Source organism: Phyllopteryx taeniolatus, chromosome 1 (assembly GCF_024500385.1).
Source record: "Phyllopteryx taeniolatus isolate TA_2022b chromosome 1, UOR_Ptae_1.2, whole genome shotgun sequence".
NCBI classification, from domain to species: domain Eukaryota; kingdom Metazoa; phylum Chordata; class Actinopteri; order Syngnathiformes; family Syngnathidae; genus Phyllopteryx; species Phyllopteryx taeniolatus.
Window position 1 is genome coordinate 39,322,016 of NC_084502.1, and position 22,575 is coordinate 39,344,590.

General features: G+C 40.2%; 1 protein-coding gene across 3 annotated transcripts in view; it reads right to left on the bottom strand.

Annotated features, from left to right (window-relative positions):
• The window catches only part of LOC133487774 (cadherin-4-like), a 342,915-nt gene that overhangs the window by 83,401 nt on the left and 236,939 nt on the right, over nt 1-22,575 (bottom strand). For all 3 annotated transcript variants that reach the window (XM_061794893.1, XM_061794884.1, XM_061794902.1), the window contains one exon: nt 20,226-20,411. In XM_061794893.1, the coding sequence (XP_061650877.1) occupies nt 20,226-20,411 (186 nt within the window). The remainder of the gene's footprint in view (nt 1-20,225; nt 20,412-22,575) is intronic.

Consider the following 22,575-nt stretch of genomic DNA (forward strand, 5'->3'; position numbering starts at 1 on the left):
AAAGCCACATGCACATTCACATGCACTGTGTACCTTTTATAAACACACACACACACACACACCATAGGGTGGTGCAGAAATGTTGGCTAGAGGGGAAACAGGAAGGAAAAGGTCAGCAGATTAAAGGCCTTTTCACATTGCACCAGCCTCTCGCAGTATGCCGTGGACCAACCCATTCATTGGGTATGTGCTGCAACTGGGCAACACTGCAGCACTGTGCCGCAGTAGCTGGTGGCAAACGAGGTGGGCACACAAATCGAAAAACGTTTAATTCAGACAGGGCACTGTGACGGCATCTCGGCTCATCCAATAGGAGAGATGGTAATGGAGAGATTTCACAGTGACAAGAGCAAGAGAGTTTGGCAGAATTGTACATTGAAATCAGCATGGAGAAAATGGATGAAACAGTTATTAATGCAGTGTCTGTCTCCATGTCCCGAGCTCTGGGGCACAAGACAAATGGCGTACTGTGACGTAGTGGATAAAGCACGGCGATGGTCGAAGCTCTCAACTTCTTTGAATGTACCAGATTGGTTGAAAGTGGTAGAAACGTGTATTTTTTTTATATAAACATTTTTATCTTACAATAAAATATAGCATAGCAACACATTTTTCACGTGTCTTCCTATCCTCCTCCTCATTATAAGAAAAGTCAGGGCTTTTCGCTGTAACAATTTCTCTTTCAAATCATTAGGAAAAGGCACCACGCTACTTCCGATTTGGTAGCTTACCAACCAGTGCCAGATACTGCAGACGCTTCTGGCTTGCTGTCGTTGTTCATTGGCTGTCAAGTGCAGCGTATAAGCGCCTTGAGCAAAGCAAAGCAAAGCAAATTTATATAGTGCATTTCATACACAAAGTAACTCAATGTGCTTTACATGATTAAAAGCATTTAAAAACAAAGAAAGAAAAAACAGCTTATAAACATTTAAAACAAAGAGGGAAAAAAATAAAATAAAAGTACAATGAAAACAGCGAACAGTGCAAGAAATACCATTTAAAAGTGGAAATGCTCTAAAAAGCAAGGGAGGAAATAAGCGTTTTTAAAACATTCACACTTTCTTTCATGTATTCAGGACCAGTGTAAAGACTTTAGAATTGTATTAATATGCTCTGATCTCTTTGTTCTGGTCAGAACCCGAGCTGCAGCATTCTGAATGAACTGCAGCTGTTTAATTCTCTTTTTGGGGAGTCCTGTCAGAAGACCATTACAATAGTCCAGTCTACTTGAGCTAAAAGCATGGATGAGCTTCTCCTGGTCTGCTTGGCACATGCAAGCCTTCACTCTGGATATGTTCTTCAGATGGTAGGCGGCAGTTTTAGTAATTGATTTGATATGAATGTTGAAAGTCAGGTCGGAATATATTAGTACACCAAGGTTTCAGACTTAGTCTTTGGTTTATAAAGAGATTGAATCCAGGTATTTACAAACAGCAATCCTCTTTTCTTTATTGCGAAAAACAATTATCTCAGTTTTGTTGTGGTTTAATTGAAGACAATTTTGGCTCATCCAGTTATTTTATGTTTTAGACAGTGACACATCTCAATTGAACAGTAGTCATCTGGAGACACTGCTAGATATAACTGTGTGTCATCTCCATAGCTATGATAGTCAAAATTAAAGTTCTGAAGAATTTGACCCAAGGGTAGCATATACAGGCTGAATAGGAGGGGTCCAAGAACTGACCCTTGAGGTACCCGATAGCTCATTGCCATTCGATGAGCTTGAACAATTCAATGATTCCAAAATAACTACTCTCCTCCAGGTAGAACCTGAACCATTTAAGGACTGTTCCATTTAGTCCTACCTACATTTCCAACCTGTTTAGCAGTATATTATGATCTACCGTATCAAAAGCCGCACTGAGATCCAGCAAGACCAGAATTGACCCCTTCCCCGAGTCAATAGTCAACCTTATATCATTTAGCACTTTGATAAGAACAAATTCTGTACTGTGATGAGTTCGAAAAACTTATTGAAATTTGTCAAAAAGTCCATTTAAATTTAAATAATTGTTGAGTTGATTAAAAATAACCTTCTCAACAATCTTGGCTCTGAAAGGAAGATTTGAGATCAGAATTAGAATCAGAATCATCTTTTTTTTGCCAAGTATGTCCAAAAAACACACAAGGAATTTGTCTCCGGTAGTTGGAGCCGCTCTTGTACGACAACAGACAGTCAAATGACAGAGAACACTTTTGAGACATGAATACATTGACAAAAAACAGTCACTGAGCAATAAAGGATTGCTAGTTATCTGGTAATGCCGGTAAATTTTTTATTATTTTTTTATTTTTTTTGACAATTGTGCAAAAAGATGCAGAGTCCTCTAGCACTAAGAGCAGTTCGAAAGACTAATATTGCAATAGTCCGGTGCAATGACCATTGTGCAAAGGGCGCCGAGACTTCAAGTGAGTAGTGCGATAATCTGGGACAATGTTGATTGTGCAAATGTTGCAGATACTCCTCAATCAGTGTGCAAATGGAGCAGATGGTACTCTGGCATGAGTGGCCAGTATTGGTCAACAACAGATATGCAAATAGTGCAGCGTGGCGAGACTACTACAGTGAGTGCACGAGTAATGTATAATTGGCCCCACAGAAATGTGACAACAAACTCAAGTCAAAAAATTGCCAGCATGTTGTAATGGAATTGTATGTTAGGTGTTTAAGAAGTTGATTGCAAGAGGGAAGAAGCTGTTGGAATGTCTGCTAGTTCTAGTTTGCATTGATCGGTAGCGCCTACCTGAGGGAAAGCGCCAGAAGAGCTGGTGACTGGGATGTGGAGGGTCAGAGAGGATTTTGCACGCTCTTGTCTTAGTTCTGGCAGCGTGCAAGTCCTCAAGGGTGGGTAGCGGGGTACCGACAATCTTTTCAGCAGTTTTGATTGTCCGTTGCAGTCGGAGTTTGTCCTTTTTTGTAGCAGCACCAAACCAGACTGTGATGGAAGAACACAGGACTGATTCGATGACCGCTGTGTAGAACTGTCTCAGCAGCTCCTGTGGCAGGCCGTGCTTTCTCAGAAGCTGCAGGAAGTACATCCTCTGCTGGGCCTTTTTGAGGACTGAGTTGATATTGGTCGCCCACTTCAGGTCCTGAGAGACAGTAATTCCCAGGAAATTGAAGGTCTCGACGGTTGACACAAGGCAGCTGGACAACATGAGGGGCAGCTGTGGCGAAGGATGCCTCCTGAAGTCCACGATCATCTCGACAGTCTTGAGCGTGTTTAGTCCCACGCTTTGAGATGATGAGATTTGAGATGGGGTCTATAGCTTGCTAATATGGAAGCGTCCAGCGTTCTATTTTTTAGAAGATGGCAGCTACTTTAAGAGCTTTAGGAAACTCACCTGACTGAAGTGAGCAATTGATTATTTGCTGCAGACCAGCTAGCACAGACTTCGCAATAGCTTTGAAAAAGTCAGATGGTATTGAGTCAAGATAGCTCGTTGATGGTTTCAGCTGCTGTACTGTTTTCTCTGCAGTTTTTTGGTCAACTGTATCAAATTCTGATATGGTAATAGAGTTTTTCCTGGGTGGCTTCAGATGTAGTATAATTTTATCATTTTGCTCATTTGTGGTGATATTTAACCTGATGGTTTGTATTTTTTCACTAAAATAAGGAGGGGGGGGGGGGGGGGGGGGGGGTTGTGCGCTTGTCAACCACAGCAAACAGAGTGCGAGTATTGTTGAAGTTCTTACTGATGATTTCAGAAAAGTGTTGCTGTTTAGCCCTGACTAACTCTTGGTTAAAATTACAAAGACTTTGTCTGTAGAGGTCATAGTCAATTTGGAGTTTAGTTTTTCTCCACTTATGTTGTGCCTTCCTTCACTTTGATTTAGAGGTCTTTGCCATCATTGTGCTCCTCCACGGTGTTCTAGGTGGCCTCAAGATTGTCTTAGTTTTAATCGGAGCGACAGCATTCCTGACATTTGAGATTTTCCAGGTGAAATGATCCAAATGTTCATCAACTGTCTCAGCATTCACAGTTTGTGACACAGCTCAGAGTACAGGCAGGGGTGGGCTTCACGAGGAAGCCTTCTCTTTATTACGTGAACTCCTTCCTTTGGAAACCTTCAAAGTGCAGCAAGTGTTGGTTTGACTGCAGAGCTGGGCAGATCAAATGGCGATAAAAACTAATTTGGGCAACCAACCCAACTCATGGGCATCACAAAGTAAATGGACATCCAAGGGCATAAGTGTGAAGAGAGAGTGGGAATGGGGCAAAGGTATTATGGTAGAGCAGTGGGTGCGCTTGATGTTGACCAGAACCCCGACAAAACATGGCTGATCGCTGCCAAACTAAACCGATGCGGCACGCCATTGCTATCTCTCATTAACACATGGACACATGCTCACACCAAAGGCCAGCCTTCTAATTCGTGTGTAGTATATGCACGTACGCAAACACACACACAGACGCACACACACGCGCGCGCACACACACACACACACTTACTGTACACACACACTCTCCCTGCAGCACAGCCTCTTGGTGAGTCAAAAATGTTTCTGAGGGATGTCCTGGCCAGCACTCAAGCAGGTTTGCATAGGATTCTGCTTGGCAAACTCCACCTCAGTGAGAGTCCAGCTGTCATCTTGACAAATGAACCTTGGAAGAGCAAAGAGGTGTGCGTGTTTGTGCAGCCATGCTTGTGTGTCCTGCTGAGTAGTCACGGAAATGTGTTTTTGCCCCATCAAAAAGGCGCTGGATCATGAGCACGAGATGCAGATTGCTGGTCTACACCCTCCATACGGCTACATTGTCACCAAAAGGCTTGATTGAGACACATTGGAGTGTATTGAAGCTGGCAGAAGTCACTTTCTTTACACAGAATTATCTTTAAAGACAAGAAGCAATAAACCATGTACATCAACAAGTTGAAATCAACTTACAAAATGAAGCCTCAATGAACCATAACATTGTCACTCATGGGCCATAATGTCGGGTACGGTGCAAGGAGCCATGCATCATTCTGCTTTTATGAACAATGTGGGCTATACAACTTTTACAAGGTGTAAAGAGGAAACGATATTTTTCCCCCCAGAAATGAAGAGCAGATAAAAATGTAAAAAGCTTAACGGAATTGACCTGATAGACTCAATGTTAAAGGACAAGTTATAATATATGGGCAACATTTTACCTGGTGCTTATCTTAGCAGCTTTCATTTTCGTACTCTGTAATGTCTTGAACCATACAGGGACACTGCTTTTTCTTTGTACTGCAGGTGACATAATTTAAAAAGATCTCCATGTCTGTGTGTAGGCAGTTAAGGGCTATTACCAGCATATAAAGACTCAGCATGACAGGAAGCATTATACTGGCATGAGAAAACTCGGACTCAGACCCGCTACCTTAAATGGCAACGTAAATAGGACCAGATTATAATGGTACATGCGTGCTTCCGTTTTGCTTTTCCTGATATTCTACCACTTGGAGACACCCACAAAATCTGAGCACATTAAAGCCACAAAAGGTAGAAGACCTTAAAATAATATCAAATTCATGTTGATGGCACACTGGCTTGTACATAGACAAAAAAAAAATATCAGCTTAGAACGTAAATGACTTACAGTAACTTACTTTGTTTCTGACCATGCCCTGTCGCTCCCATTGCCTTTAGTTTGACGTTAGTGATCATTTAACAGTAGCAGTCAAAGCCAGTTATTGATGAATGCGACACTGACATACAATTTATGATAAGCCTGTACTGAAATATAAAACAGAACCCCCCCCCACACACACACACACACGGCTTTTACGTAATGTGCTGTTCACAACAATATAGACCCAAACTGCAGTTTAACACCATTTTTAAGACATTTATTTACTGCCACTCTGGATGCCACATTCCCCCCCACAGTTCGTCACTGGTACCCACCTCCCAGCAGGTCCCCACCTCCCAGCAGGTCCATTTCTGAATATCACTCCTCCATTTCACTGCACATTATTTTTTCATGTCTTCTGAGGAATATAGATTCTTGGCTCCCCTTCATTCTGCTGATCCTTGAGGTCACTGAGGCCAGTCACAAAGGGGAACCACACAGAGGCTGTTGGTTAAGCTGTTATTTATCTCCTTCATAAAGTCATCTTCATCTCCTATTAAAGAGTCCAGAACTGTTGCCCTTGACTCACCTATAACTCTTATGTCTTTTGCTGAGAGATGATTTACTATTTAATTTCACACCGACTCAACCCGGGAGGGAGCCTGCCTTCTGCTGCCTGATGTCATATCAGAGGAGAATGTGTTCCCGGGGGGTGTGTGTGTGTGTGTGTGTGTGTGGGGGGGGGGGGGGGGGGGGGGGGGGGGGGTGTTTAGCCAAAATATGCGCGTTTGTGCACCATCTGAGTGCACATGATTGAGTGGGTGGATGAAGTAGGTCTTTTTTGCTGTTTATTTTTACTTGTGGTAGCAGCTCAAGGCCTGGTTCTATGCAACAAGAATATAGCTGAAACATTTTCTCGCTGTGAAATGAAATAAATCAAAGCTTAAGTGCCCCATGCAAATGTTTACAGTAGCTTCACTGCACTGATTGATGTTAATATATGATGCCAATAATTGTTGTTGGGACTGTAAAGCATTTGGCCCTGGACTGCTAAGCCTGGCGAGGCCAGCTTCAGTTATCAATTGTTATATAGAACCCATTCATTTTTTGAGTGGATCCATACAGCATGAAACAAAAATCAGCCTTGGTAACAATCTTCAAACACATACCAATAAACACAGACTGGAAATGAAACCCAACCTCGTGTATGTATATTTTTTTTGGTTGGGGGAGTGGATTCATTGGAAACCATTACATTAATGTTGCAATACTTCAGTCTGGATGACCGTGATGAGCAGAACAAGAGTCAGACATGCGATCTCAGTTACAAAGCGACTTAAATCCATCATCCGATCAGTATCACAGAGTCTCTGCACTTGTTTGTATTCCAAATTTTGTTGAAGTTTCTTGTTGTAATTCTCAACTAATCTTCTTTAAACTTTCAGAGATTTAAATGCATGTATTTAAGGAGGATCCCTCCTTCAAGAAGAGCTGAGTTAGCGCTGATTAAAAAGTCCAATCGGAGGCAACCGGCCCTTCAATCAATTCTTCTCCTTTAACTTTTACAAGATGTTTTTGTGTGTTTGAAATATCACAGTGGACTAACTTTGCAAGGTCCAAGATGCTCCAGTTGTTGTAACAAATCATAATGGTACAATGGAACCTCTAAAGCCAGGCAGTTGGCTGATCAAACAATTCAACATTTTCCCCTATTGAATAAGCCTGAGGTTGTTGTATTTGCTATCTCCATCATTGTATCTTATGGAAAATCTGAACTAATCAGAGATTGACCAGAATCCTGGAAAAGATTGCGTTCTACTTCAGAGCTTCCCCTGCCCATGTTTTGTTAATGAGCCGCTCGTTGCAAATATTCATCCTTACTGGTATCTATGAATATCTTCATAGATATGAACAACTTCTGTCATATGTTTCTATCCCTCCATCCATTTTGTATAGCACTTGTCCTCATTAGGATCATGGGTGAACTAGAGCCTATCCCAGCTGGTACACCCTGGACTGGTCAACAGTTAATCACAGAGCACATACAGCCAATCATTCACACACATATGTGGGAAACCTATGGGAAAAACACACCTCAGGGAAATGTTGAGTCTTTGAACATGCATGTAGTAGGAATGTGGCAGGAAGCAGGATGGCCCGAAGAAAACCATGAACAAACAGAGCATACAAACGACCACATAGGTAGGCTCAAGTGGAGATTAAAACCTCTAACCTCAGAACTATGAGTCAGACGTGCCAACCACAAGACCGACTTGCTGCCCCACAGCTGTGTACTTTAATGGAAATAACATTTAACAAAAATCAACCCGACGATAAGGTCATTTTCATGTCTCTGAGACTTTAAATGATTCATGTCACAAATACCTCTTTGCTTTAGATATTAATGTGTCCTTGCGCACTCACCTCCTTGCTAATAGTTTCACGCTATTCAAAAGATGGTCAAATTGCTTTCATGGTCAAATGTTTCATTCATGAGTGGACACGTCAAACACGACAGAATGGAACATGTTCTTCCATCACAAAGACTCCATTAGCCAGTGTAACAATGTAAAGCACTCTCATCTTTCTGCACTGAAGTCCTTAGGCCTGATGTTTTAGGGTACTTTTTCATAATTGGTAGCGATTGTGTGTGTATATAAAGCTTATATAAGGTTGGATGCATAGCTTCAATTTCACAATAATAATCAAAGAAAATTCATCCATTTTCCTTACCACTTATCCTCATTAGGGTCATAAAAAATATTTTTATTATTTACATTATTATATGGTTCTATTCCATTGGTAGTGTTGTGATTCATGTCGCTTTGTTTCATTCAGACAGCGCAGGTTCCATTCCCGGCCAGTTCCCCCACTTCCAAGTCCGGATAAATGGAAGGGTTGTGTCAAGGAAGGACAAAAAACTGTAAAGGGTAAAAACTGTGCCAAATAAATCATGGAAGTGACTTGTCGCAGCATTCGTTGATGAGACAAGCCGAAAGTCATGAGAACATGATTTTATTACTGTTTTGTATTAGTTGGTTTACTCAAGCTCTAATAGTTGTTCATAATAAATGCTTGCAATCATTTGCCATTTAAATTTGCTTTTCTGAAGGTCTACTGTCAGCTTTACTGCTCAATAGCCACAGAGAAAAAAAGGCCTTGGTGAGCGTTGGAGTTATCTTCAAAAGCATACCATTAAACCAAATATGGACACGTAGCAAAAACCAAACTTCAAATTTTTCTCATAAGAATGAATTCCCTGGGAACCATGATAAATGGGCCTGTGCAAATCATCATGCTGGTGATAGATGTGAAGATATTTCAGTCTGGGACAACGCGGTGAGCAGACATGCAATCCCTGGATCCAAAGCTGCTTAAATCCATCAGCGTATCAATATCACATTGTATATTTAGCCAAACGGTGGTTGTTTGAGCTGGAACAAAACTCACATCAGGGGTTTGGAAAGGAAATATAGAAAGTGAATACTCCAGGAGACAAAATCAAACAGAGAGCTTTAACCAGCCAACATGTTTTGTTGAGCAAAACAAATAAAATGCTGACATGACTGTTTGGGTTCTATGCCCAAGTGGACGAAAAAGTCTCTCTCTTCTCACGCACCTCACATGACTCATACCCCTACAGAACAAAATTTTATCCGAATTATTTTATATTGGCAAGAAGCCTGCCAACAGAGGGTCGTTAGCAGCTTTAAGAAAATAATCTGTCAAATATGGCCGCAGCAAAAATACTTCAGTACATACACACTGTATTTTCTCAAACTGTGATTAGTGGTGCGTGTCTATTTAAGGGAAGCCATCTAAACTGGAACCCCACCTCCCCTCCATTACCGTAAAACAGCACAGGGGTCTTTTATTGTGGACAACCAAAGGCACACCTGTGCAATAATCATGCTGTCTAATCACCATCTTGGTATGCCGTGCACCTGTGAGGTGGAGTAATTATTTCGGCAAAGAAGAAGTGCTCACTAAACATATTTAGACAGATAAGTTAACAATATTGTGGAGAAATAGGCCTTTTGTGTACATGGAAAAAAAAGTCTCAGATCTTGAAGATCAGCTCATGAAAAATGACAGGCAAAACAAAAGCGTTGCATTTATATTTCTGTTGAGTGTAATTAAGCGAGTCCTGTATTAGTACAAATGCTTGTGTATGGATGGGCGGAGAAATACCGTTATTTTTGCGTTACAATGGGAATGGAATGTGGCATTGGCTCAAATGAGCAGTTTCTATTGTTGTGTCCTTTGTTCATATCAATAATAATTACAATAATGCTGGCAAGCGAGTGCTACTCATGTATATTGTTTTTTGTATGTTTTAATAATGAAGTGATGTTTCTTTTAAACACAGTTCTTGTGGCTGGGTTTTGTCGAAAGAATAAAGTCCTGTTTTTTTGTTTTTTTTTACAAATGCAGTGAGTTACAAGGGAGAGTTACAGATGCATGTTGTTGTTTAGTTCCTTGTTGTTTTCACTGGAGAGTTCATGCTGTCCGTGCTAACCAAATCAGCGTGTAGCATACTGAAACACACAGTCTTATGAAAATGTGGCGGCTAACTCATGGCCTTGCTTGTTATTTTTGTTTGCTGAAGGGGCAGGCACCCAGCGATAAATTGAGACACGATCTCTATTCGAGTAGGGGCAACTATTTGAGGAAACACAGCACACATTTCAGCGAGATTTTGTGTTACTAGTTCACTGGGAAAACTGTGCGGTTCAGTTTTCATAGTGAACTAGGTCTTTATTGCACTGTGATCCTTCATTACTTTCACCATCCTCTGGTTTCTCCCATAGACAAAAAAAAAAAGTGAACTGTTTTGCTGTTTGTTCAGGGATAAAGCAGAACTGTGACCAAACAAACCCCCCCAAATAAGGACCTATAAAAAGTCAACAATGCAGCACATGAGCCATTGTTTGGTGCTTGTCTAGTACATGTACTTGCACTCTCTGCCTGTGCATGCTTATTCGGTTTGTTTGTGGGTTGAGATGAAAAAGATGAAGGGGCAGGTAGAACCCCGCAGTTGGCCGGGGGTCGGTAGAGATTATGCCAAGTGGAGTCATTAGACTTTAAGGTGGAGATCGGGAAAACAGAAAAGACTCTAATCCCAAAGAGAGCTCTGTTTGTTTTTTTCATGACTGGTGACATACATTTTCAGGGCTTGGAAAAAAAACATTCATTAAGAACTAATAAAGCCAACAGTTGAAGACTTCAGTTAAACCCACATGCATGTTTTGGAATGTGAGAGGAAGCTGGAGTACTGGAATAAACTCAGAACGTGCAAACTCGACACAAAAAGGGCTGAGAGTCGAACCTGAAACCACTGTGTGAAAAAAATTTGCTAACCAAATTCACCACTGTGGTGCCCCTTTTACCACACACACCATAGGACAACATTTAACAGCGTATTATTCACAAAATATTTGCACATCCTTCCATTTTCTGTACTACCATTTTCTGTACTACTTGCCCTCATTGGGTGAGAGGCTGTCAGTAAGAAGATATTTTACATTTAAAAACATTAACATATTCCCTCACATTCACTAAATAATGACAGGAATCATGTGAGATTAAAAGTGAGGCCCCAGATCTGTTTTTTTTTCTCTCTCCAAAAAATGGCTACTGAAAGTGTTCACTAAATACTAGTAGGCAGTAGTAATAATGTTTCAATTAATTTCAAATTAGTTAAAAAAGAATGGAATCATTACCAAATACAGGGAATGTCTTGGATGCAGCAATAACAAATTTAATTATAATGCAGATTCAGATCACATGATTGCTTGGTGACTTTCAGACATTCAGAAATGGCAGCTACCTCATGTATCCGTCGGCTGATAATTAACCAAATGATGCAACTACAATTTAGATTTTTGAATGGTATTTCAAAGAACAACAACCACAATTTTAAAACATAATCAGTGTGCATTTTACAGTCATTTGGACTGAAATTATTCATGTATAAATTAAATTCTCAACGACATCTTTCTTGCTACTCACATTCTCCAATATGATCAATTCTCCTTTACTCATTCTCTTTGTTGATTTTTGCCTGCCCCTCTTTCTTTTAGGCTTTGACTGTCTGTCTTTCTGGTGTTTTTGTTGTCACTGTCTCTGCCAGTGAAGCACAGCAGCCATTAATCACTGGTAAACACGAGCAGAGGACACCTAAGGGAGGGGAAAGTTCTCTCATTTCTGCTCTTAAAAATGAATTTCTCAATGCACTCCATGGAGAGAAACATGGAAACTGGAGCACATGTGCTGCCACAAGCACAATAAACATCACCCGATGCACTGCAATCCACACCAGATCTAATACAAATGTTAAAGGTTTGTTCAGAGTGTGCATTGCAGACTTATTTAGCATATTTTCTAAAGCTATAACATACCAATGACAAATAACCAATGCAATTTATTTATTTATTCATCATCAGAGGTTACGCTGGGCCTTCAATTTTGAAGGCCAAAAAGGCCGATAGGTTCCCAATCTTTAAAAACAACTTGCTGCTATTATTGTGTGCAATATTCAAGTAAAGAATAAATGTCATGTTACACTTGAAGCTGTTATACAGCAGAACCACACAGCAAGCAAGCTATGCCACAAAGCTGCTCTCTAGCTCTCTAGCCGCCTTTTACCAGCACATGCTTATAATATTGCACGTAAATAACAACACATCAGTCACTGCACATTATTGTCAGACATTTGTGCAATCAAAGGTCAAAATGAGGCATGTATTGTTACCTAGGTTAATGACATGTAAAGCATTCATTTATTGTTAAGAGTGCTCCTGTCCAATACTGTCCTATAGTCCTTGTGTTTATTATTTGGAATTCCAAGTTCACCGGAAATTAAAGCCAATTTCAACTCTGAACATTAATACCTTATCTCTTAAAACCAATATTAAGAACCATATTAACAAAAACAATTTCGGTATCAAGAGTAGAAAGGAGAGGAGTTGTTTGGAGGAAAAACATTCAATGCGTGAACATTTACTAAAAAATTGGGAGAAAATAATTATGTGTAGGACTAGCGAAATGGAGTGTACACATGGTTTACTTAGCACACTGATTAAATACTGATTCCGATGCACAACCTCACTTCTCCCTGCCCACTGTGACCAAAAACATTGGCACAATAAAATTTTGTTTATTTTCTGGACAAGCATTTATTTCTACCCTGTTGAATAGGGTTGCGCATCGTTTGAATTTGAGCAATTCCGGTTCCGATTTTGGTTCCTTATTTCGATTCCGGTTCCAAACGATTCTCGATTCTGATTCTTTTAGGGGGCTGGGTTAAAAACGTTTTCATGGTTTAATTAACGGGTGTCCAAATTATGAACATTTTCTTAGTAGCCCGCAGCATAGACTAAAATGAACATTTGACTCGGGGTTCTTTATAACCAGGATCAATATCAAACCTACGAACTAAAAGGCAATGTGTGCGGAACTAACCCAATTGACTTAATATTCATGAATCAATGTTTCAGCTAAAAGTTAAATATAGCATTGTTACAATAGTTATTTGGGACTGTTTTATCATGTCAAATGGTTTATATGTGCAAGTTTAAACTTGACATCCTGTTTTAAGCCTGTAGCCTTTTATTTTGAAGGGTATACACCAGAACTCAGCATTTTGACACGAAAAGTAACATAACATGACACCGGTGATTTATTTATTTATTTATTTTTTTTTAATGGATGGAACCAAATGCTATAAAACCCTGCTTCCTTTCCCGATTTTCAACGATGAGGCACAAAGTTAGTTTTTGTGATACTGTGAGACGTTTATGTGAATTTTGTCCCAATTCATTGTGATGTAAAATTACAATGGTGACGTTTTAGCTCAATGTTAAGCTTTTTTTCTTCTTCTGTCATCGCAATTTATGTTGGTTTAAAGACTAAAATAAACACTAAAAACCATCAGTGCAAAAGTGCAACCAACCGTTTATCTTGTTAGTTGTCTCAATGTTGCCATAGGGCGTATTTTATTGTTTCACTCACCCAGTGGACTGAGAGTTGACTTCACTGAAGCTCTGCGCGGTGTAGGCTGAGGTCAGATGCTACAAATGGTGAAAGCCTCCTTTGCACAATATATTCTTATTCCAAATGTAATTTAACAAAGTTAAGACACATTTTTGTTCACCGTTGTTCGTGTACGCTCTTCTTTGTTGCTTTTTGCCACTTCTTCTTCGGGGTGGGCGGAGTGCAGGCATCGAAACTGGGAACTGAAAATTTTAAATTGGAACAATTCCTGGAGAACCGGAACGATAGTCCCGGTTCCAGTCGGTTCTCGATGCCCAACTCCACTGTTGGACAGCTTGATGAAATGTTTGTGGTATATGTTTTTTGTTAGTTTTTTTTTGTTTTTTTTTTGATGACAGTAGTTCTAATGGGGGACTACGTAGTGATGGCGAGATGAAGCTTCATGAGGCATCGTAACACTTCAGCCATTGGTTCGAGTAACGGGTGATTTCTTGATGCTTCATTTGCATAAGAAACCACCTGCTGGCCATGTGTATAATCACAAGCAGCTGTATCTTAAGCACCAGTTATGTGTTGCATTTTTACGTCTTTTTGGAGCCAAAAAGAGAATGACAAAACAATATGTGACCAAATAATTTCCTGACATAAAGTGTATAATAAATTATTTTTGAACGTACTCTGTGTGCGTAAAATGTTCATCATCGTTGGTGTGGCAGGTTGTATGTTTTTCCTTCACTTTCGGAAAATGGCAAGGCCTTAAGTGGGAAAAGGACTTTGAAAGTGGTTATTTATAAATAACAGTTTATCAATACTTTTTTGTTATAAGTGATTCATTCAAGAGCAATTTTATATAAATTGGGGTACAGTAATTTTTCCTCTCCCAGGTTTTAGTGTACCCTACTTTCTTGGAACACAATAAACTCCTCACCTTTGAATAATATGAGAAATGATAGAAAACGCAGTTGTTGATAAATAAACCTAATAACTTTAACTCATGACAGTTATTTTTCCAGCCTGAGGTTCGAGCTCACACGATCACCAGCTCCCAGGTTGAGAGTCAAGTGCACCTACCGCCTGGCACTGTGCGAGCTGTAATCAGTTACACTCGCTCGCTCTCTCGACTGTCCAAGCTATCTCCCAACTAACCGCTATAAAAACTTTCCAAATTAGTAGCCTATACAAATTATAAAATCTTTATTCAAACTCAGCTGACCGCGACTCTATTAAAAAAACAAAAAACAAACAAAAAAACAACAACAAAAATTTGAATGGAACTTGCATGAGGGGTTTATACTGCTGTCCGGCTCCTCCCCTAAATGAAGCAAGCCTGGATACGCACTTCGCGGAAACGCCCCTTTCATTACTGACCACGCTTCGAAAACTCGGCACATCTCGGAACATCACTAGGATTAAGGGAACAAGGGTAACAAAGGTAAAAGGGGATATATACTTGAGATTGTTGAATCTAAGCTAGATTCTAAGATCTAAGCTATCTAAACTAGAATATTTACCTTTATCAAAGCTAAATAAATTGATGCCTCTTCAGCTGTAGAAGTTTGTGAATCAGTGAAAGGTTTCAGAAAGCTTTACCTGTCTGATTTTTGTATTGCAGCAGTAGTGTACTGCTCCTCCAAAAATTGTTCCTTGTAAAATAGTGCCCCCAGTCTTCACACTCCCAACACATCAACATGCTTTTTTCGATAGCTTCCTCACCTCACAATTGCCAGTTCATTTTCCCTTAGTCACTGATGGAAAAGAGTAACAACAGCAAATCATTCTGACTTGACATGAGTCAAATCAGGTCACAACTGGCAGGGTTGTCTTTCATTTGTCTTGTAATTGAATGTTAGGATAGGTTGAGATTGGACAGGTTTGCTTTGATTGACAAAACAACTTTATGGATATCTCTAAATGTGTGGATATCTCTAAATGTGTGGTCCGTTTGGTCATTCCATGAATGCAATCGTCCGAATCTTGGTGCACATCAAACAAGCAGACTGAGAACTGTAAGCAAGAAGGCGGCTATGGGTGTGGTTTAAAAAAATAATTGAAAACATTTGCATGACATTGACCAGACCAACATTTTCATCTGGTGAATCGCACTGTCCATTGTTCTTGAAACAGGGCAAATAACATCACTGTTGTCTTTTCTTAGTGTTGACAATGTACGTTAATCATGTTTTTCTTGACTGACTTTAGTGAGAAACAGTGGCTGGTACGATGTAGTTTGACTTTCTACTTGCTGATCTGACTAGAACCTTAATGGAAGTGATGGACAGAACCTTTGTGCTCTTTGAAGGACCGACTGTATCTAATACTGCGAATATTGCACTTATTCCATAACTTCTGGATTTAAAAATGATCTCGGCAGAAAAAAATCCCCCCCAAAACGGAATCAGTAGTGATTTTAGGTTTGTTTTCTGATGACATACAGTATTTGATTTTCAGCCAGATTTTAGCCCACCCACATTTAGGTCAAAACCTGCATGAGCCTGCTTAGACGAGCACATTTCCTTATACAAGTATGTGTTCTTGATTGCTTCAAAAATCGATACTATTGGTTAAAAAACGATACATTGTTATTTTACCAATTTAAAGTGGTGAAATAGCTCGAGAACAAATCTAGAAACACTATTGAAGGCTTAAAATGGCTGAGAAGTAAATACAGTGGGTACGGAAAGTATTCAGACCCCCTTAAAGTTTTCACTCTTTGTTATATTGCAGCCATATTGCTGTAATCGTTTAAATTAATTTTTTCCCTCATTAATTTACACACAGCAACCCATATTGACAAGAAAAGAACACAACTGAAGAAATTTTGGCAGATTTATTAGAAATATCACACAGCCATAAGTATTCAGACCCTTTGCTGTGACACTCATATATTTAACTCGGGTGCTGTCCATTACTACTGATCATCCTTGAGATGGTTCTATACCTTCATTGGAGTCCAGCTGTGTTTGATTATACTGATTGGACTTGAATAGGAAAGCCACACACCTGTCTATATGACCTTACAGCTCACATTGCATGTCAGACCAAATGAGAATCGTGAGGTCAAAGGAACTGCCTGAAGAGCTCACAGACAGAATTGTGGCAAGGCACAGATCTGGCCAAGTTCACAAAAACAAAAGTTGCACAGTTTCTAAGAGCACAGTGGCCTCCATAATCCTGAAATGGAAGACGTTTGGGAGGACCAGAACCCTTCCTAGAGCTGGCCGTCCGGCCAAACTGAGCAATCGGGGGAGAAGAGCCTTGGTGAGAGAGGTAAAGAAGAACCCAAAGATCACTGTGGCTGAGCTCCATAGATGCAGTTGGGAGATGGGAGAAAGTTCTAGAAAGTCAACTATCACTGCAGCCCTCCACCAGTCGGGACTTTATGGCAGAGTGGCCTCTCCTCAGTGCAAGACACATGAAAGCCCGCATGGAGTTTGCTAAAAAAAACACCTGAAGGACTCCAAGATGGTGAGAAATAAGATTATCTGGTCTGATGAGACCAAGATAGAAATTGTTGGCCTTAATTCTAAGTGGCATGTGTGGAGAAAATCACGCACTCCTCATCACCTGTCCAATACAGTCCCAACAGTGAAGCATGGTGGTGGCAGCATCATGCTGTGGGGGTGTTTTTCAGCTGCAGTGACAGGATGACTGGTTGCCATCGAATGCGATCAAATACAGGGATATCCTGGACAAAAACCTTCTCCAGAGTGCTCAGGACCTCAGACTGGGCCGAAGGTTCACCTTCTAACAAGACAATGACCCTAAGCACACAGTTAAAATAACAAAGGAGTGGCTTCAGAACAACTCTCTGACTGTTCTTGAATGGCCCAGCCAAAGCCCTGACTTAAACCCAATTGATAATCTCTGGAGAGACCTGAAAATGGCTGTCCACCACCATTCACCATCCAACCTGACAGAATTGGAGAGGATCTGCAAGGAGGAATGGTAGACGATCCCCAAATCCAGGTGTGAAAAACTTGTTGCATCATTCCCAAAAAGACTCATGGCTGTATTAACTCAAAAGGGTGCTTCTACTAAATACTGAGAAAAGGGTCTGAATACTTATGGCTGTGTGATATTCCAGTTTTTCTATTTTAATAATCTGCAAAAATATCAACAATTCCGTTTTTTTCTGTCAATATGGGGTGCTGTGTGTGCATTAATGAGGGGAAAACATGAACTTACATGTTTTTAGCAAATGGCTGCAATATAACAAAGAGTGAAAACATTAAGGGGGTCTGAATACTTTCCGTACCCACTGTCTCCTGTAGGCATCCCAAGACAATCCCAAATCTGAAATGGAGCCATTTGGCATTTGAAGTATCAATATAATAGGACACATCTGAGCCACACACCAGTCAGTCAGTTTTGCTCACTTAAAAGAAACAGGTGGATTCAAACAAAATGTGTAATTCTCTAAGATGTGGAGCAGAGACTGATGTAAATCTGGAATTGAAAGCGCAAATGTTGATCTGTTCTTTTGTAATGGTCTTTTGTCGAATGCAAATCTTTTCAGTCTACAGCAAAAATAAAGGAATTGCCCAGAATGGTCAAATGCTTTTGAAGGGGAGCATGCTTAACTCCCATCATTAGGAATGTGATGTGAAAAAACATCAAGTGTAGGAGGTCAAACTACATAAAAACTGCATAACAGCAGAAACGATGCCGCTCACTTCATCATGATGTACTTTGGAAAATGCTGAAGTGCCATGTCAACTACTCCATCTGTCCTATAAACGTAAATAAAGAAATAAAGAAATAAATCTAATAACATCCCACTGAGCTCTGACACAATCTCAGCTTTAAAGAGGATTTTTTCAAGACTTTCAAGACTACACGTGAAGTCGAAAATGTGCCAGTGCCACGTCAGGTTGCTAGTTTACAGGCCAGTCTGTGGGGTCCTAACACTGGCTCATCCCTTGCTGGCCTGATCTAAGTGGTGGTGCTGCAGAGATGTACAGTAAGTGAGAGGTACTGACACCTCGCTTTCCCAACTGATGGCAACTGGGTCGCGGCAAAAGAAGAGGAGAAGTGGTGGGAGGGTGGCTGTCTGCATGTCACTCAGCACCGCACTGGATGACAGAACAGCCCATTAGGGAAGAGCGTGACTTCACAGGCCATTAGGGCAGGCAGCACATGGCACATGGACTACTGAGAGATGGCAGAGTTCCAGGTAGGCAGAGAAGGAGATGAGACAGAAAAAGATGCACAACTAGGTCTCACAGTTATTCGTATATAAATATAATTGATTGCCTTTTTAGTAAAGACTTCTTGGTAGTTTGACAGTAAAACTAGATAAAAATGAGCCTCGAGTGTCAATGGGTTGACCAAAGTGGAGGAAACAAATAAATAATAAGTGAAGTAAAATTATCCCAATACCATCCACTTCCCATTGCTGTCTCCTTGTTAAAGCCTCTAATTTTCAATATGGCCCTGGCTGCCCTCCAGTCATTACAGACACACGCAGGCCCAAGAGAGGCATCAACATGCATCACTTTCCCCTTGCTCTCACCAGGCCACCAGGCCCTGATGGACCTATTTATGGCAAAGAGTGGACGATGTTTGGATGAAAGCTATACTCTCCAAATGTTTATTTTTTTATATTCTCAATCTTCTCCAAGTCCTTCAAATTCACTTAGTCTCTACGGCCAGTTTGTAGCTAGTCTTGTACGACTAACAAGCTCTGCATTCTAAGATGCCAGATGCTTTTTTGGGGGGTATTTTTTACTCTTTTCACAAGAGATGGGATAGAAAAAAAATCCTTCGCACAGCTTTTCCCTGGAGGGTGGATAAAACACTGAAATTGAAATTGAATACAAAGAATAGATTCCAAAGGAAAAAATAAAGACAGCATATGAGTCATTTTTTGCACAATTTAAGGGACAATAGAGATGAAGTGGGAGGTTTTTGTGCAAACTGATGGAAAAGCTGATGACAAAATATTTCAGAAACTATTCCAAGAAAAAGCAAAGAGGGGGATGGGAATGAAGCATCTCACTCTTAGAATGACATCTTTTTTAAAAAGTGGAGATCGCGATGAGAGAGACAAATCTTGCAATCTCTCAGACAAACTTTGAAACTTAAACTTATACAGCACATAACATATTTGCATCCATTTTCTTTCCAGTTTTATTCATTTGCCTTGCCTGGGCCATGGAATTGCTCTATAATTTGTCAAAACTTGCCATTTTACCCAAAATAAAATATGCAGTGCTGCATTCTGATTGAAATGAATTTTTGTTTAAAAATAACTGTGAGCAGCTCCTCGATGGATGTCCATTGGCTTTTATTTATGAATGGGTTTATGGGTGAGCCATTTGTCATGTTGTAATGGTGGTATAAAAATAAAACTTGGTAAAGCTTTCTGAAAAGGCCTGATAAAGAAAACTATAAAAGCTTAACAAAGCAGAAGTAATGATTTGTTTCAGTGTGAACACATAGTGTTTGTAGCTGCTTTGAAGTTTGTTCTGTGTCTGATAGAACTTCACCCAGCGGGGTGGTTGAAAACACCTTACGCTTTTGTGCCTTTATTTGCATCAAGGGTACACAGCACAACCATCTGGATGAATGTGGGAATCAAAACAGTATTTCCAACCCACTGTTGCTTTTTGTATATACTACTCACCAATCAGTAAAAGGTCTGAAGACAACCGAGTTGTCATTTTACAATTAATTACACTTACACTGACAAGCATCTGAGGGAAAGGTCCTCGAGAATTTTCAGCAACATTGATTGGTGGGATCACCCAGTCCCTCTTTTGCCTTCGTAGACCCTTGGAGGTGGTCCGGGTGGCCCCCGAGAACCTGATGACTTGGAAAGCTTCCTTCTTCTCTTTCCTCTCAGCAACCTTCCCCTCTTTGGTTGTGACCTTTAAGACAACAAAAAGCTTGAGTTGTTATATGAAGCTATAGCAATAACATACAGCTAATTTAGAAAGATATCCCTTTCATTTTGTTATGAATTTTTAATATCAGTGAATACTTGGTACTTGTCTCTGTCAATGACATCACCAACACAACCTATAATATTGGTGGACTAACCAGCACACCTCATGTTAGCACAAATGTTGCAAACCAAGTCAATTATACAAATATAAAACAATACTATAAAGTTTAAAGGCTTGTGTACTCAATGGAGAGTGTCTGTACCGATGCTAGAAAGTAATTATTTAATTAATTATGCCAGGTCACCTGGCATCGTTTTCCTGAGATGTTTTGTAGTCAGTGTCAAGCTCGGCTAAATGTGCCTGGGATTATATGATTATAAAGAATATCACAGAATGAAGAGCAAACAAATTAGGGAGTGGTGACAGATTTACATGTGATCCTAAGTCACAGAAAATATTTAAAAACAAACACAAAAATACAAAATTCTAACTCTGTAGTCAGTCAGCAAGGATTTCATCAATATAATGTGAATTTTGATCAGTTTGCAATATTAGTTAGAGTTTAAATGATAAAACTGTAAAAACACAAGATGAATGGCAAGAGCAATAACAAAGAAAATTTACCTTGCTTGAATTTATCACCAGAGGTTGGTAGAGCAGTCAACAATTGTACTCAAGAAAGAATACTGTTACTTGAGAATAATATTACTCTTAGTCTTCTAAATAATTATTGAATTACTGAGTATTCAATGAAAAAAACTACTCAAGTACTGAGTAACTCTTGACTAACTTTATTCAATAATATTAAATAATGTATTTATTTAAATAGCTCATGAACATCAAATAGGCAAAAATATACAATAAGAATATGCAAATTCAAATATTGGGTTCAGCTCCCACTCAGTAATGGTTTGAATGTGAGAGCGACTGGTTATCAGTAAGTGCCCTGCAACCGACTGGCGACCAATCCGGACTGTCGTCCGCCTATCGCCCACGTGCTGGGATTGATTTCAGCACCCCGCCACCCTGACAGGATAAACAGTTTTGGAAATGTATGGATTGGATGAAGTCAAATATTGCCCAACCATACGACGGTAAAGCATTTGTCACATAAACTAAGACAAATTCAGCCACAATAAATGTCCCAAATTATCTTCCTTTGTTTACACATATGAAACAGCACAATAGGCTCACCTGGCAGAGATTAATTAACAACGTCCCACATTTTGCAAATGTGGGTAGAAGACACAGGTTCTTAGTCAGAAAGAGAAGACGAAAGCACAGAGCCTAGAACTGAATATGGGGACTTTAAATGTTGGAACTCTGACAGGAAAAGATCTGGAGTTGTTTGAGTGGGTTTTTTTTAAAGAGAGTTCGCTAAAAATGCCTTGGAGGTGAAAAGAGTGTCAGATCGGGTGATGAGGCTGAAACTTGAAATTGAGGGTGTTATGTATAATGTGATTAGCGGCTATGTCCCACAGGTAGGCTGTGACCGAGAGGTAAAAGAGAAATTCTGGAAGGACCTAGACGAAGTAGTTCTGAGCATCCCATACAGAGAGAGAGCCGTGATTGGTGCAGATTGTAATTGACATGTTGGTGAAGGAAACAGGGGTGATGAACAAATGAAGGGTACGTTCGGCATCCAGGAAAGGAACTTGGAGGGACAGATGGTGGTAGACTTTACAAAAAGGATGGAAATGGCTGTAGTGAATACTTTATTCCAGAAGAGGCAAGAACATACTGTAGGGTGTCCTACAAGAGTGTAAGTAGAAGCACGCAGGAGTCTGGCTTGACAGCATATGATGGTGGTGTGTAAGATGACTCTGGTGGGGGAGAGGAAGATTAAGAAGACAAAGGCAGAGCAGAGAACCATGTGGTGGAAGCTGAGAAAGGAAAAGTGTTGTATGGTTTTTTGAGAAGTAGGTGAGACAGGCTCTCGGTGGACAGGAGGAGCTTCCATAAGACTGGACCACTACAGCCAAGGTGATCAGAGAGACAGGCAGGATAGTACTTGGTGTATCTTCTGGTAGGAAAATGGAGAAGGAGACTTGGCGGGGGAATCTCAAAGTACAGAAAATCATACAAGGAAAGAGGTTAGCTAAGATTAAGTGGGACACTAAGAGGACTGAGAAGAGGAGAAAGGAAT